The 14325-nt window shown below is 40.0% G+C and overlaps 1 protein-coding gene across 1 annotated transcript; it reads left to right on the top strand.

Annotated features, from left to right (window-relative positions):
* The first annotated feature begins 3127 nt into the window (after positions 1–3127).
* LOC148697999 (uncharacterized) lies at positions 3128–6690 on the top strand. Its single transcript, XM_088690354.1, has 3 exons — positions 3128–3176; positions 3777–6482; positions 6632–6690. Exons 1-3 carry the CDS (start codon positions 3128–3130, stop codon positions 6688–6690), a joined length of 2814 nt encoding a protein of 937 aa, XP_088546480.1.
* Positions 6691–14325: the final 7635 nt, after the last annotated feature.

Genomic DNA, 14325 nt, shown 5'->3' with positions numbered 1-14325 from the left:
CACCTTTCATTCAACCCTAATCACTCTCATAGACAACCTGCCATCATTCACAGAAACAAGCCCTTTGCCGCAGCCTTCCAACAATCCTTCCACCATTCATACAATTCCATACCTTCACCCAAACATCCACACACCATCCCCAACCTTTGCCGCACCACCCTACCATCCTAAATCCATTCAAAAACCAGAAATTGATTGGAGCATATTTATGCTACTTAGTTATGTTGTTTCCTTGCATTTAGTGAGTTAATTACTATGTATTTCAGTCTTTTAAGTTATTTTCGTATGTTTTTAGGTCCTAATGGCAAAAGGAGCAAGAAAGTGCATTTTGAGGCTATTTGGAGCATTTTTGGGCATGGATTGGATAGCTTAACCATGGAGTAAAGAGGATGGACGAAATTGAAGTCAAGAAGGGCTAGGAAAGGCTACAAATCTGGTGGAAGAAGTCCTAATGCAATGAAGATAAGGAAGAAGCAAGAAACAAGGAACCTTATCCAACCTTATCTTATCCTATCCTAACCAACCTTATCCTTTCCTAATTCTAACATTATCTTACCCTATCCTATCCAAATCAGGTTAGGACTTAAACCTAGCTAATTAGAGGGGATTAATTACATAATTGAACACCTATTTCAGTTTGTAGAACACCTTATCCTCTCCCTACATGTGTGCCGCACCTAACCTTCTAGAATCCCTAAATCCATGCCGTGCACTACCTATCGCAATTCCCTTTGGTTTCTGCCTTGAATTAACCCTTTTTCAATGGGATTGCGCAATCCTTCTCCTTCACTAAGTGTGCCAAATTAGCCTATATAAACAACCCTTGCCACACCATTTAATCACGACCCTTCCACACAACATTCATTCACTCATTCAGAAATCCATCCTTTGCCGCAACCTTGCAACCAACCTTCCATCATTCCCCTACTTCCAAACCTCCATCCCAACCTCCATACACCACCATCAACCCTTGCCGCACCACCATACCTTCCTAAATCCATCCAAAACCCAGAAAATCATCCATAAAACCACCTTAGACCTTGTGCCGTGACTTAGCAAGGAAGAGGACAAGGAAGACGCAGCCTTGGGCGTTTGTGCATTCAAGTTGGAGTGTTGGAACGTTTTTAGGTGTAATCTATCTTTTATTTTCAACGTTTAATTATATTTTCCTTAGTTTCCCGTTTTGGTAACCTTTCCTAATCTAAACGTCCGTATTTTCTAGCCACTTTGACGGCCTTGTATGCATTTTAGGACACAAAACCAAGGCCCTAGCCCAATTACACAACCTTGCCGTGCCTTAACCCTAATTCCCTTCCCTTGCCGTGCAAGGGGGGCACTTTGGTCCAATTTTATGCACAAAAGCCTTAACCCTAAACCCTAGCCGCACCTATTAAGCCATCCCCTTTAATTTCTGATTTAATTCCCTAATTCTAGCAGCCCTTGAATTAATTTTAATTTAATTTTAATAAGCTAGGGTTTATTTTCTAAAACCCTACACATTTTTACTCCCCTAGCCGCACATTATTCTTCATATATTCCATAATCTTTCAAGCCGTGCTTTTTCCCATTCATTCCAGCTACCATCACACACACACCATTCAATCCGTGCCTCCCCCATTTTCTCCCAAAAACAGTGCAGCCACCACCATCTAAAACCATTGCCGCAGCTACCATAACCTTTCCTACCACCATCCACACATCCACATACCATCCACCCTGCTTGCCGCACCACCCAACCTCCCTAAATCCATCCCCAACCCAAAATAACATCCAAATCATCCATTTAACCTCACTGCCGCAGCAAGGAGAAGAGGAAAGAGGACTTAGACGCGCAGAAATTCAAGTGGATTCGTTGGGCGTTCTAGGTGTAATCCATCCTTTGTTCTTTATGTTTAAATTCAATTTTATTTTTCTTGTTGTGAACATGAGAGGCTAAACCCCTATTTAGCTAGGGGGTGATTCGAAACCATGTTTATGCTTGCAATATGATTTGATTACGTTTGGTTGGAATTTCATGAATGGTGAATTCAATTTGTTTAACTACTTGATCGATAACTTATTGGTGTATGTTTATTGAGAGTGCACGCTTAATTTTCATGCATGAATATGACGCTAGAATATAAGTGAGTTTCACCTAATAGTTATGAACTTATATTCACAAGTAGTGGAGGTTGCTTATAAACAATCGCGTTAAATAAATTCTTGGCATAAGTTTCATGCAATCATAGTAACGAATGCCTCGTCAACACTTATAGTTTTCATGATGCTTAATGATTCTTGCTTGTATCTCTATTATGCAATTCATGTAGGGAACTTGTGGGGAATGCTTTGGGTTGTCGCATGCAATCATCCAATTCATTAACTTAAGGAAAACTTGACGGTTAATTTAAGCGGACCTAATTAACCCGGGGTGTTGAGTTTCATAATTTATCAAAAGACCAACTGAAAATCAAATTGTATGCAAGTGTGACATGTGTGGAGAAGAACCTTCTAGCTAGCATTCATCCATATTTTCCTCACATTCATATTTATATTCTGCCTTTTAATTATAATCTTTGTATTTAGTTAATTTCGTCAAAACCTCAATCCCCCTTTACTTTAGTGTCTTATTTAGTTAGAAAGTGTCTTAGTTTGCGTTTATAAGTGTTTTGTATTCTTTGAGTCTCGTTTAGTGTTTTTAACGTTTGTTTTACATTTTTGAGTCAGTTTCCAAGTGATTTAGTAATCCCTCCTAATCCCCGGTCTAGAACGATCCCTACTTGCATCTTTACTACAATTGTCACAAGAGGGTTTTAATTTGTGTGCTTAATTATTTCGCATCAAATTTTTGGCGCCGTTGCCGGGGATTAGCAACTTTGCTAATCCCTTGGATTGTTATTTTCGTTTTTCTTATTAGATCAAATTCTTATGTTATTTTGTTTCTTGTTTTAGGTACTTGTTTATGACTCGGAGTTCTAATCCGGTTCACGAACATATTTTAGACTTTGACGACGATTTTGAGCGTGAGTTGAGACGTAAGAGGAAGAACCCGGAACCTAGTGAATCAAGTGCAAGTTCCGAGTCCGTCTCTGAATTTGAAGAAGAGGAGGAGGAAACCACGGCAGGGATATTTGAAGAAGTCCAAGGCATGGCGGTGGACAACCGTACACTCAAGGAGCTTGCAGCTTCGGGATTGGGTAATGCCGCACCCTTGTGCATTCAATACCCCACGGCTGCCCAAGGTAAGACGGATGAGTTTGAATTAAAGTCAAGTTTGCTTCATCATATTCCTAAATACCATGGCTTGTCCATGGAAAATCCTAACAAACATTTGAAAGAATTTGAAGTAGTTTGCTCTAGTATGACTCCCGTCACTGTTGACGGAAATATCTTGAAGATGAAGGCTTTTCCATTCTCTTTGATGGATAAAGCCAAAGATTGGTTATATGAGTTAGCTCCCGGCACTGTCACTTCTTGGGAGAGTATGAAGAGAGCATATTTGGAGAAGTTCTTTCCAACTTCTCGCATCATCCTCCTACGCAAAAAGATAAGCGGAATCCAGCAAGAAGAAGGTGAGTCTTTTCCTACGTATTATGAACGATTTAAATCACTTGTTGCTTCTTGTCCACAGCATCAGATGAAGGAGGAGTTGCTCTTGCAATATTTCTACGAGGGTCTCCTACCTCTAGAACGTCAAATGCTTGATGCTTCGGCGGGGGGAGCATTGGTGGACAAGACGCCCAGGGATGCCAAGGTCTTGATCGCTAACCGAGCATTGAACGCTCAACAATACGAAGGCGTTGGACAGAGGAGTACCCCACGGCAACACCAAGTCAATGAGGTAAGTGCCATAACCGAACTTCAAAATCAAATGGCTAACCTTACTACGTTGATTTCTCAGGTGGTGGAAGGTCCAAAAGTTAAAACCGTAGCTTCTTGTGGCGTATGCTCCATGCAAGGACACCCTACGGACAAGTGCCCACAATTAATCGAGAATGGAGGGTGGGAGACACTCAATGCCGTGGGATATGGCAACCAATACCAATCACGTGGTGATCCGTTCTCTAATACTTACAATCCCGGTTGGCGTGATCATCCGAATTTCAAATGGCGAGACCCCCAACAAGGTCAACAACAAAGCGGATTTAGGCAACAACCCCCAGGTTTCTATCAAAAACCATTGGCACCACCACAAGCCCAAGCACAACCTGCCCAAAGCAATGTAGGTAATTCAAGTGATAATGATAAGATTTTTCAATTACTTACTACTTTGACGCAGGAAGTCCAAACTCAAAACAAAGAGAGGCAAATCCAAGACAAGAGGGTGGACAACTTGGAGAAGCAAGTGGGACAGATTGCCGAGTTCATGGGGCAATTTCGTGAGCAAGGAAGGTTGCCTAGCTCAACGGTGGTCAATCCGAAAGGTGGATTCGAATCTGCAAAAGCTATGCATTTGCGAAGTGGAAAGCAAGTCGGATCTGACCTCAAACCATCCAAATCACGTTCCAACGAGGAGGACGAGTTGAGAATTGAAGAGGAGGAGCAAAGGCCACTCACGGCCAAGGTGGAACCAAATGTGCCGCAAGTTCCAAGTGATCCTAAACCGTCCAATTCACCCCATAAAGGTAAAAACGTGTCAAGTTCAGTTCCTACTAATGCTTTTCCTTTGAATGTTCCTTTTCCTAGTAGATTTAAGCAAACAAAAAAAGAGGAAGCGGAAAAGGACATTCTCGAGACGTTTCGCAAAGTTCAAGTCAACATACCTTTGTTAGATGCAATCAAGCAAGTTCCGAGGTATGCTAAGTTCTTGAAGGAGTTGTGTACCACTAGGAAGAGGATGTCGACTATGGAAGTGGTAAAGGTAGGTGAAAATGTGTCCGCCATCTTGCAACGCAAACTACCTCCCAAATGCAAGGATCCAGGTAGCTTTACCATTCCTTGTGTCATTGGGAATACTAGATTTGAATCTGCCATGCTTGATTTAGGTGCTTCTATAAATGTTATGCCATATTCCATTTATGCATCTATGAACTTAGGAGCATTGAAAAATGATGGGGCAATAATACAATTGGCCGATAGATCTAACGCCTATCCAAAGGGAGTTTTGGAAGATGTTCTTGTGCAGGTTAATCATTTGGTCTTCCCGGCGGATTTCTATGTCCTCGAAATGGATGAATCGGACCATGCTCCTTTGCTGCCCATTCTACTTGGAAGGCCATTCATGAAGACGGCCCGGACGAAGATTGACGTGTATAGTGGAACTTTGTCCATGGAATTTGATGGGGAAGTTGTTAATTTTAATCTTTCTGATTCCATTAAATACCCTAGTGAGGACCATTCATGCTTTTCTATTGATATAATTGACTCTTTGGCACAGGGATATCTCGACGATTTGAATGACGATGCGCTTGAAAAAGTCATTACACGAGGCATGGAACTCAAAACAAAGGAGGAAGAGTGCATGCATGCCCACGGCATACAAGAGTCATCCCATGCCATGCCCCCTAGTGAGGAATTACTTGAAGTTGTGGCTGCCCTTGAGTCCTCACCTAAGCTTGATGGTAAGTATATTAACCGTGAGTCCATTCCCATTTCGACTAACAAATTGCTTCCATCTATAGTTCAGGCACCTACCCTTGATCTCAAACCATTACCGGGTCATTTGAAGTACATTTTCTTGGGAGAAAAGGAGACATTACCGGCCATCATTTCTTCATCACTCACGGCACAAGAAGAGGAGAAACTAGTGCGTGTTTTGAAGGAATTCAAATCTGCCCTAGGTTGGACATTGGCCGATATCAAAGGTATTAGTCCCACCACATGCATGCATCATATATTTCTTGAGGAGGGGGCCAAACCAACTAGAGAGGCTCAACGCCGTCTTAACCCTCCGATGATGGAAGTTGTGAAGAAGGAGATAATCAAGCTGTTAGATTGTGGAGTTATCTATCCTATCTCGGATAGTAAGTGGGTTTCGCCTATCCAATGCGTGCCGAAGAAATCTGGAGTGACGGTTGTGGAGAACGCAGAGAATGAGCTAGTGCCCACTCGAGTCCAAACCGGTTGGCGCGTATGCACTGATTATAGGAAGATAAACGCCACCACGAGGAAGGACCACTTCCCATTGCCGTTCCTAGATCAAATGTTGGAAAGGTTAGCGGGTCATTCATTTTATTGTTTTCTTGATGGATATTCTGGTTATAATCAAATTGTTATTGCCCCGGATGATCAAGAAAAGACTACTTTTACATGCCCCTTTGGTACATTTGCTTATCGTCGCATGCCATTTGGGTTATGTAACGCACCTGCTACATTTCAAAGATGCATGATGAGCATATTTTCAGATTATGTTGAGAAAATTATTGAGGTTTTTATGGATGATTTCAGTGTGTTTGGTAATTCATTTGATGGTTGTTTAAGTAATCTTAGTTTGATTTTGAACCGTTGTGTTGAAACAAATCTTGTGCTTAATTGGGAAAAATGTCACTTCATGGTTCAACAAGGTATTGTTTTAGGACATATTATTTCTGAAAAAGGCATTGAAGTAGATAAATCTAAGGTAGACCTTGTTCGTCACTTACCCGCTCCAACTTCGGTTAGAGAGGTTCGTTCGTTTCTTGGTCACGCAGGTTTTTATAGGCGGTTCATAAAGGATTTCTCGAAGATTGCACAGCCACTATGTCGATTGCTGCAAAAAGAGGTGGCGTTTGAGTTTGATGATGCATGTTCCACGGCATTCAAGCACCTCAAGGAGGCTCTCACGTCGGCTCCCATTATCACACCTCCAGATTGGAGCCTTCCATTCGAGTTGATGTGCGATGCTTCGGACTATGCGATTGGTGCTGTTTTGGGGCAGCGAAAGGACAAACAACCTCATGTTATTTATTATGCTTCTAGAACATTAAATGATGCTCAATTAAATTACTCAACAACTGAAAAAGAATTACTTGCTGTGGTATTTGCATTAGATAAGTTTCGGTCATATTTACTTGGGACTAAAGTTATTATTTTTACTGATCATGCAGCTCTCAAGTATTTGCTTACAAAAAAAGAGGCCAAGCCTAGACTAATTCGATGGCTATTGCTCCTACAAGAGTTTGACATTGAGATTCGGGATAAGAAGGGCGTGGAGAATGTGGTGGCTGACCACCTAAGCCGCATGGTGCATAATGAGGAGTCCCTACCCATTGCAGAGACATTCCCCGATGAACAATTGCTGTCCATAAAGGTTAGTACACCGTGGTATGCTGATATAGTTAAGTTTTTGGTGTCAAAACGTATTCCAAGTGAGTTCAATAGGCACCAACGTGACAAACTTAGGCATGATGCACGGTTTTATGTGTGGGATGATCCATACTTATGGAAATTTTGTCCCGATCAGATTATACGTCGTTGTGTGCATGATTCTGAATGTCATTCAATTTTGAGTTTTTGTCATACATATGCATGTGGAGGGCACTTTGGCACACAACGCACGGCCCTCAAAGTGTTACAATGTGGATTTTATTGGCCTAGTATTTTTAAGGATGCTAGAACGTTTTGCTTAACATGTGATAAATGCCAAAGAATGGGTGGAATTAGTGCAAAGGACCAAATGCCGCAGGTTTCTATCCTAAATGTTGAAATTTTTGATGTTTGGGGTATTGATTTTATGGGTCCCTTCCCTTCATCGTATGGTTTCATGTATATTTTGCTTGCGGTTGATTATGTGTCAAAATGGGTGGAAGCCAAGGCCACTCGGACTAATGATTCTAAAGTGGTTGCAGATTTTATTAGAACTAACATTTTTGCAAGGTTTGGAATGCCACGAGTGATCATTAGTGATGGAGGGTCACACTTTTGCAATCGGACCATTGAAGCATTATTGAGGAAATACCATGTCACCCATAAGGTTTCTACACCTTATCATCCTCAAACGAATGGCCAAGCCGAGGTTTCCAACCGAGAGATCAAGCAAATACTTGAGAAGACCGTTGGGCCAACAAGGAAGGATTGGAGCTTACGGTTAGATGATGCACTTTGGGCGTATCGTACGGCGTACAAAACCCCCATTGGGATGTCCCCCTTTCGACTTGTCTATGGCAAGGCGTGCCATCTTCCCGTTGAATTGGAGCACAAAGCACTTTGGGCCATCAAGAAGTTTAACATGAACCTCGATGAAGCGGGAAGTCAAAGGAGATGGCAATTAAATGAGCTTGATGAGATAAGGCACGAGGCGTACGATAATGCAAGCATTTACAAGCAAAAGACCAAAGCTTTCCATGATAACATGATCCGTGGGAAATCATTCTCAATTGGGCAGAAAGTGTTATTGTTCAATTCCCGATTACGTTTGTTTCCTGGTAAGTTACGTTCTAAGTGGATTGGACCATTTGTTATTACTAATGTTTTTGTTCATGGTGCAGTCCAAATCCAAAGCTTGAAAACGGGACATGAATTCAAGGTGAACGGGCATCGTTTGAAGCCCTATTATGACACCTTTGTGGAGCATGCCGTGGATGACATACCCTTGGAAGCCGTGGGCCCTAGTAAGGAGTGAATGAGGTCTTCGTCCGGCTGTACGACGTAAAAGCAAGCGCTACTTGGGAGGCAACCCATGCATTCAACAAAGGAAGACCTAGAAAGCACTCCAATTCCAGATTTGCGTTCCTAAACCCTTCTCTTTGTTGATTCTTTCTAATCTGCCTATTTAGTTGTTTTACTTGCTGTTTGTATGGTTCTTTGTGTGATTCTATGCTTAAAACATTGAGGACAATGTTTAGTTTAAGTGTGGGGGGGTAACATTCTGTTTTGAGATATTTTTGCATGAAATTCGTAGGGTTTTACCACCTAACATGTCTAAACTTGTTTCCCACTGTTTTTAAGTGTTTTTAGGCTATTTTAGAGTGTTTTAGAGTGTGTTGACTTAAAAATCCGAAAATACCATAAAAATTTGAAAAATTGTTTTGAAAAACCCAAAATGAGTTGTTTTTGTGTGTTTGTTTGTGTCGTAGGTCACCTTCCAACGCAATGATGAGGATTTGGTTTTTAATTGCATGATGGTTAAGAAAGTTACAAACATGGATGGACGTTTGATAGACTCTTTGGTTTATGCTTGGTTGTAGTTATAGTTTACGAATTCACATGTAATCACAAATGATAAAAATCAGTTTTTGTAACATGCTTGAAGGAAGGAACTCAAACTAACGCTACATCCCTGTGAGACTTGAGCCTAAACGTTTATTTGGAGAGTAATAATTTGTGCATCATTGTTTTCTAAAGTTGTTGCATGATCTCATTATTCTTTTCTTGGTTACTACTTAGAAGGCGTTTTATCACTTAGTTCCAAATGCTAGAACTCATGCCCATTTCATTCAAAGCATGTCATTGATTTGCATAACACACATTCAAGATGAAGTTGTGTAGTGACCACCACCTTAGACAAAAAGCCGTGTGCCCTATGTCATTATGTTTTGTAGGTTTTTAACCCCATTGAGCCTTGTTAGCCTTCATTATTTGTTAACTCATGTTTTCCTCACCTAGCCTAGATAGGACTATCCATACTCTTGTTCTTGAAGCATAGCAAAGCATGATTCAAAGTGAAGTCCTTTTGATTTATGTTGGCAGAAAATAAGTGTGGGGAAAGGATTATTGATGTGAGTTATGTGCCATAGGCACGGCTAGAAAAAAGAAAAAAAAAAAAAAAAAAAAAAAGAGAGAAAAAGAAAGAAAAAAAAGTGAAAAAGAGTTGAAAAGTATTGTTTGTTGAAGTAAGGGCCCAAAACAATGAATTAGGCCCTAAGAGTTGTTTGAATCTCCCCTATTTGTCTAACAGTTGATTTCTGCATTCTAAGTGGATTCTAAGTCTCAATTTCATTTCTTTGCTTGCTATTGCTTAAAGAACTTTTGTTTATCCCTACCTTTCCTTGTTAGCCAATACCCCAAGCCCCGTTACAACCCTTGACTTCTATCTTAAGTGTTGTGCATTTCAATTGTGGAGTTTGAATTTGGTATGAGCATATGGTGTCACTGGTTCTCGCGTTTAAGTAGTAGCATTCCATTCATGAGATCATATCTAAACACGTTTAATTACTCCAGAAATTGTGTTCCTTGTTATAACATATGTGAGTACTAGTCTTTCATGTTTACATCTATCTTCTCACATATAACTAGTGTAGGGTGTGTAGTCAGAAAATCTGAGTGAAAATTGAGTGCATAACTAGTGAGGAATTGAGGGAATTCTCTAAGGCATGTGACTACATTCAAAATGTGTTTTAATTGATTAAATGCGAACTAGTGAATGGTGACTATGATTAAGTATGTGCTCGAGGGGAAGGAAGACTAAAAGCTATGTGAGTAATGATCTTTGATATGTCATGTTTCATTGGAAATCCCTGAGGCAAACGTTGGAAGGTTTAGGTTATGTTTTGTTTGTTTTGTTTCGTTTTGTTTAGTTTAGTTGTTTAGTTTTGCTCGAGGACTAGCAAAAGTTAAGTGTGGGGGAATTTGATAGGAGCATATTCATGCGACTTAATTAGCTTGTTCTCGTGCATTTATGTTGTGTTTATTTAGTTATTTTAGTGTTTAAGGCCACTTTTGTGTATTTTCAGATTATAAGGTCAAAGTGTGCAAGAAGATGCAAATTGGAGTCTTTTGGAGCGAAAGAGGAATGAATGAGTTGAAGACGTGAAGAAACGACGAATTCCTACTCCAACGATGAATTCTTACCAAAACGAGGAATCCTACTCAAACAAGGTTTCCTACTTGAAGTAGGAAAGTTAATCCTAAGTTTCCCGTTTTGGTAACCTTTCCTAATCTAAACGTCCGTATTTTCTAGCCACTTTGACGGCCTTGTATGCATTTTAGGACACAAAACCAAGGCCCTAGCCCAATTACACAACCTTGCCGAGCCTTAACCCTAATTCCCTTCCCTTGCCGTGCAAGGGGGGGCACTTTGGTCCAATTTTATGCACAAAAGCCTTAACCCTAAACCCTAGCCGCACCTATTAAGCCATCCCCTTTAATTTCTGATTTAATTCCCTAATTCTAGCAGCCCTTGAATTAATTTTAATTTAATTTTAATAAGCTAGGGTTTATTTTCTAAAACCCTACACATTTTTACTCCCATAGCCGCACATTATTCTTCATATATTCCATAATCTTTCAAGCCGTGCTTTTTCCCATTCATTCCAGCTACCATCACACACACACCATTCAATCCGTGCCTCCCCCATTTTCTCCCAAAAACAGTGCAGCCACCACCATCTAAAACCATTGCCGCAGCTACCATAACCTTTCCTACCACCATCCACACATCCACATACTATCCACCCTGCTTGCCGCACCACCCAACCTCCCTAAATCCATCCCCAACCCAAAATAACATCCAAATCATCCATTTAACCTCACTGCCGCAGCAAGGAGAAGAGGAAAGAGGACTTAGACGAGCAAAAATTCAAGTGGATTCGTTGGGCGTTCTAGGTGTAATCCATCCTTTGTTCTTTATGTTTAAATTCAATTTTATTTTTCTTGTTGTGAACATGAGAGGCTAAACCCCTATTTAGCTAGGGGGTGATTCGAAACCATGTTTATGCTTGCAATATGATTTGATTACGTTTGGTTGGAATTTCATGAATGGTGAATTCAATTTGTTTAACTACTTGATCGATAACTTATTGGTGTATGTTTATTAAGAGTGCACGCTTAATTTTCATGCATGAATATGACGCTAGAATATAAGTGAGTTTCACCTAATAGTTATGAACTTATATTCACAAGTAGTGGAGGTTGCTTATAAACAATCGCGTTAAATAAATTCTTGGCATAAGTTTCATGCAATCATAGTAACGAATGCCTCGTCAACACTTATAGTTTTCATGATGCTTAATGATTCTTGCTTGTATCTCTATTATGCAATTCATGTAGGGAACTTGTGGGGAATGCTTTGGGTTGTCGCATGCAATCATCCAATTCATTAACTTAAGGAAAACTTGACGGTTAATTTAAGCGGACCTAATTAACCCGGGGTGTTGAGTTTCATAATTTATCAAAAGACCAACTGAAAATCAAATTGTATGCAAGTGTGACATGTGTGGAGAAGAACCTTCTAGCTAGCATTCATCCATATTTTCCTCACATTCATATTTATATTCTGCCTTTTAATTATAATCTTTGCATTTAGTTAATTTCGTCAAAACCTCAATCCCCCTTTACTTTAGTGTCTTATTTAGTTAGAAAGTGTCTTAGTTTGCGTTTATAAGTGTTTTGTATTCTTTGAGTCTCGTTTAGTGTTTTTAACGTTTGTTTTACATTTTTGAGTCAGTTTCCAAGTGATTTAGTAATCCCTCCTAATCCCCGGTCTAGAACGATCCCTACTTGCATCTTTACTACAATTGTCACAAGAGGGTTTTAATTTGTGTGCTTATTTAGTTAGCATCAGCTATCACCTTGAGAAGTGGCAAGGAAGTTGGAACAAACCCCAAACTAACCAAATTGAGTGAAAATGAGGACGATAAGCTACTGCTCGAAGAGGATAAATTGGACAAAGCCACGGCAAGGGTGGAACAAACCTTGCCGCAGCCCCCTAATGCACCAAAACCATCCCACACCACCAAGGTAAGTCCAAATTCGACTTTTTCAAGTTCTATTCCACTAAACGTGCCCTTTCCTAGCAGGTTTAGGCAATCAAAGAATGAGGAGAATGAAAAGGACATTTTGGAAACCTTTAGGCAAGTTCAAGTCAACATTTTGTTCCTTGATGCAATCAAGCAAGTTCCTAAGTATGCCAAATTCTTAAAAGAGCTCTGCACAACGAGAAAGAGGATTTCAAACAATGAGGTGGTCCAGGTAAGTGAGAATGTTATAGGAGCATATTTATACTACTTAGTTATGTTATTTCCTTACATTTAGTGAGCTAATTACTACTTATTATAGTGTTTTAAGCTATTTTCGTTTGTTTGTAGCTTGTATATAGAGCAAGGTGGATGGACAAATTTGGAGTCAAAAGAGATTAGAAACAAGCTACAAATCAGAAAAGGAAAGTTCAAGACAAAGAAGATAAGGAAAGAGCAAGAAATATGGAAACTTATCCTAACAACCTTATCTTATCCTAACCTAATCTTGTTCCACCTTAATCCTAGCTGCAAGTGGACCTAAAAACCTAATTTCTAGAAGCCTTATCTGACCCTAAAAGGATGCCACACCTTTCCCCTTTTTATGCCTTCTAGAACACGCAAAATCAGCCACAAAACACTTAGTTTCTAGAAGGCCCAATTTTGGACGAAATTCCTAAACCTTTTTCTGATTGGAATCTAATTTAATTTGGCCTTTTTCCTCTTCAATTTGGATTGTATAAGTCTATATTTGAAACCAATTGGGCTAGAACTTAAGTTCCCAACCTTTACCGCAAACCCTAGGGGCCCTAATCACTTATTTCTGCAAGGTTTAACCCTAAATTCTGATTGGTAGGGTTTTGGTCGAGTACTATGTAAAGGGACCTTAAGTTGCCGCAACCCTTACACACCCTACGCAGCCATTCATCATTCAATTCATTCATTCATTCATTCACACACACACATACACCATCCATTCAGAAAATACAACTTTGTGCCGCAAACCCTAGGGACAAGAAGGAGTGTCGTGGCTTCCATAGGAGAATGAGACCCTTGTGCCGCAAGAAATCTGCATCCATTGGAGACTTTCAGAGTTCTTTCTTTCCTCGTTTCGTTTCCATGTTTATTTTAATTTTCTTTTCAATTGTTATGAACATGTGTAATGATAGGAGCATATTTAGGCGACTTAGTTGGCTCGTTTTCGTGCATTTATGTTGTTAGTTCATAGTTGTTTTAGTAGCTTATGCTTGGAGCAAAAGGAATGGATGAAATTGAAGACCTAAAAGAGTTAGGATTCCTAATCACAAGAGTATTCCTAATCAAATGAGGAATCCTAGTCAAAGAAGGTTTCCTACTTGAAGTAGGAAAGTTAAGCCAAGGTTTCCTATTTTGGTTTAACCTTTCCTAATCCTTAAAGACTCCATGTTTCAGCAATATCAAGGACTTCTACCTATTCTAGGTCACAAAACAAAGTTCCCTTGCAACCTAAATTCCTTGCCGTGTATTCCCTTGGTGTTTCCCTTCCTTGCCGTGCAAGGGAGGGCCTTCTTTCCTATTCTAAGGCATTAAAACATATTCCTTTTTCATATCAAACTCAGCCATAACTCACATACCCTTTTCTATTCCAAAATCCTTGCCTATTTTCATAAATAAAGAGCATTCCCTTTCTTGCACTCCTTTGCCGCAAGTTACTTCCTTTTCCTTTAATTTCTGACTTTGTGTTTCCTATTCTTGAAGGATTTGGAGTTAATTCTTT

Source organism: Pyrus communis, chromosome 3 (assembly GCF_041283825.1).
Source record: "Pyrus communis isolate YQ-2024b chromosome 3, ASM4128382v1, whole genome shotgun sequence".
NCBI classification, from domain to species: Eukaryota; Viridiplantae; Streptophyta; class Magnoliopsida; order Rosales; family Rosaceae; genus Pyrus; species Pyrus communis.
Note: the sequence above shows the minus strand (reverse complement) of the source record. Positions and strands in the feature narration are given on the sequence as shown.

Excerpts from the sequence above, each read along its gene's own strand:
- LOC148697999 (XM_088690354.1), top strand. The coding sequence starts at position 3,128 with ATGGCGGTGGACAACCGTACACTCAAGGAGCTTGCAGCTTCGGGATTG. Across the intron at positions 3,177-3,776 it reads GCTTGCAGCTTCGGGATTGG|GCGTTGGACAGAGGAGTACC; the intron begins GTAATGCCGCAC and ends AACAATACGAAG. Across the intron at positions 6,483-6,631 it reads TCACTTCATGGTTCAACAAG|GATTTCTCGAAGATTGCACA; the intron begins GTATTGTTTTAG and ends CGGTTCATAAAG.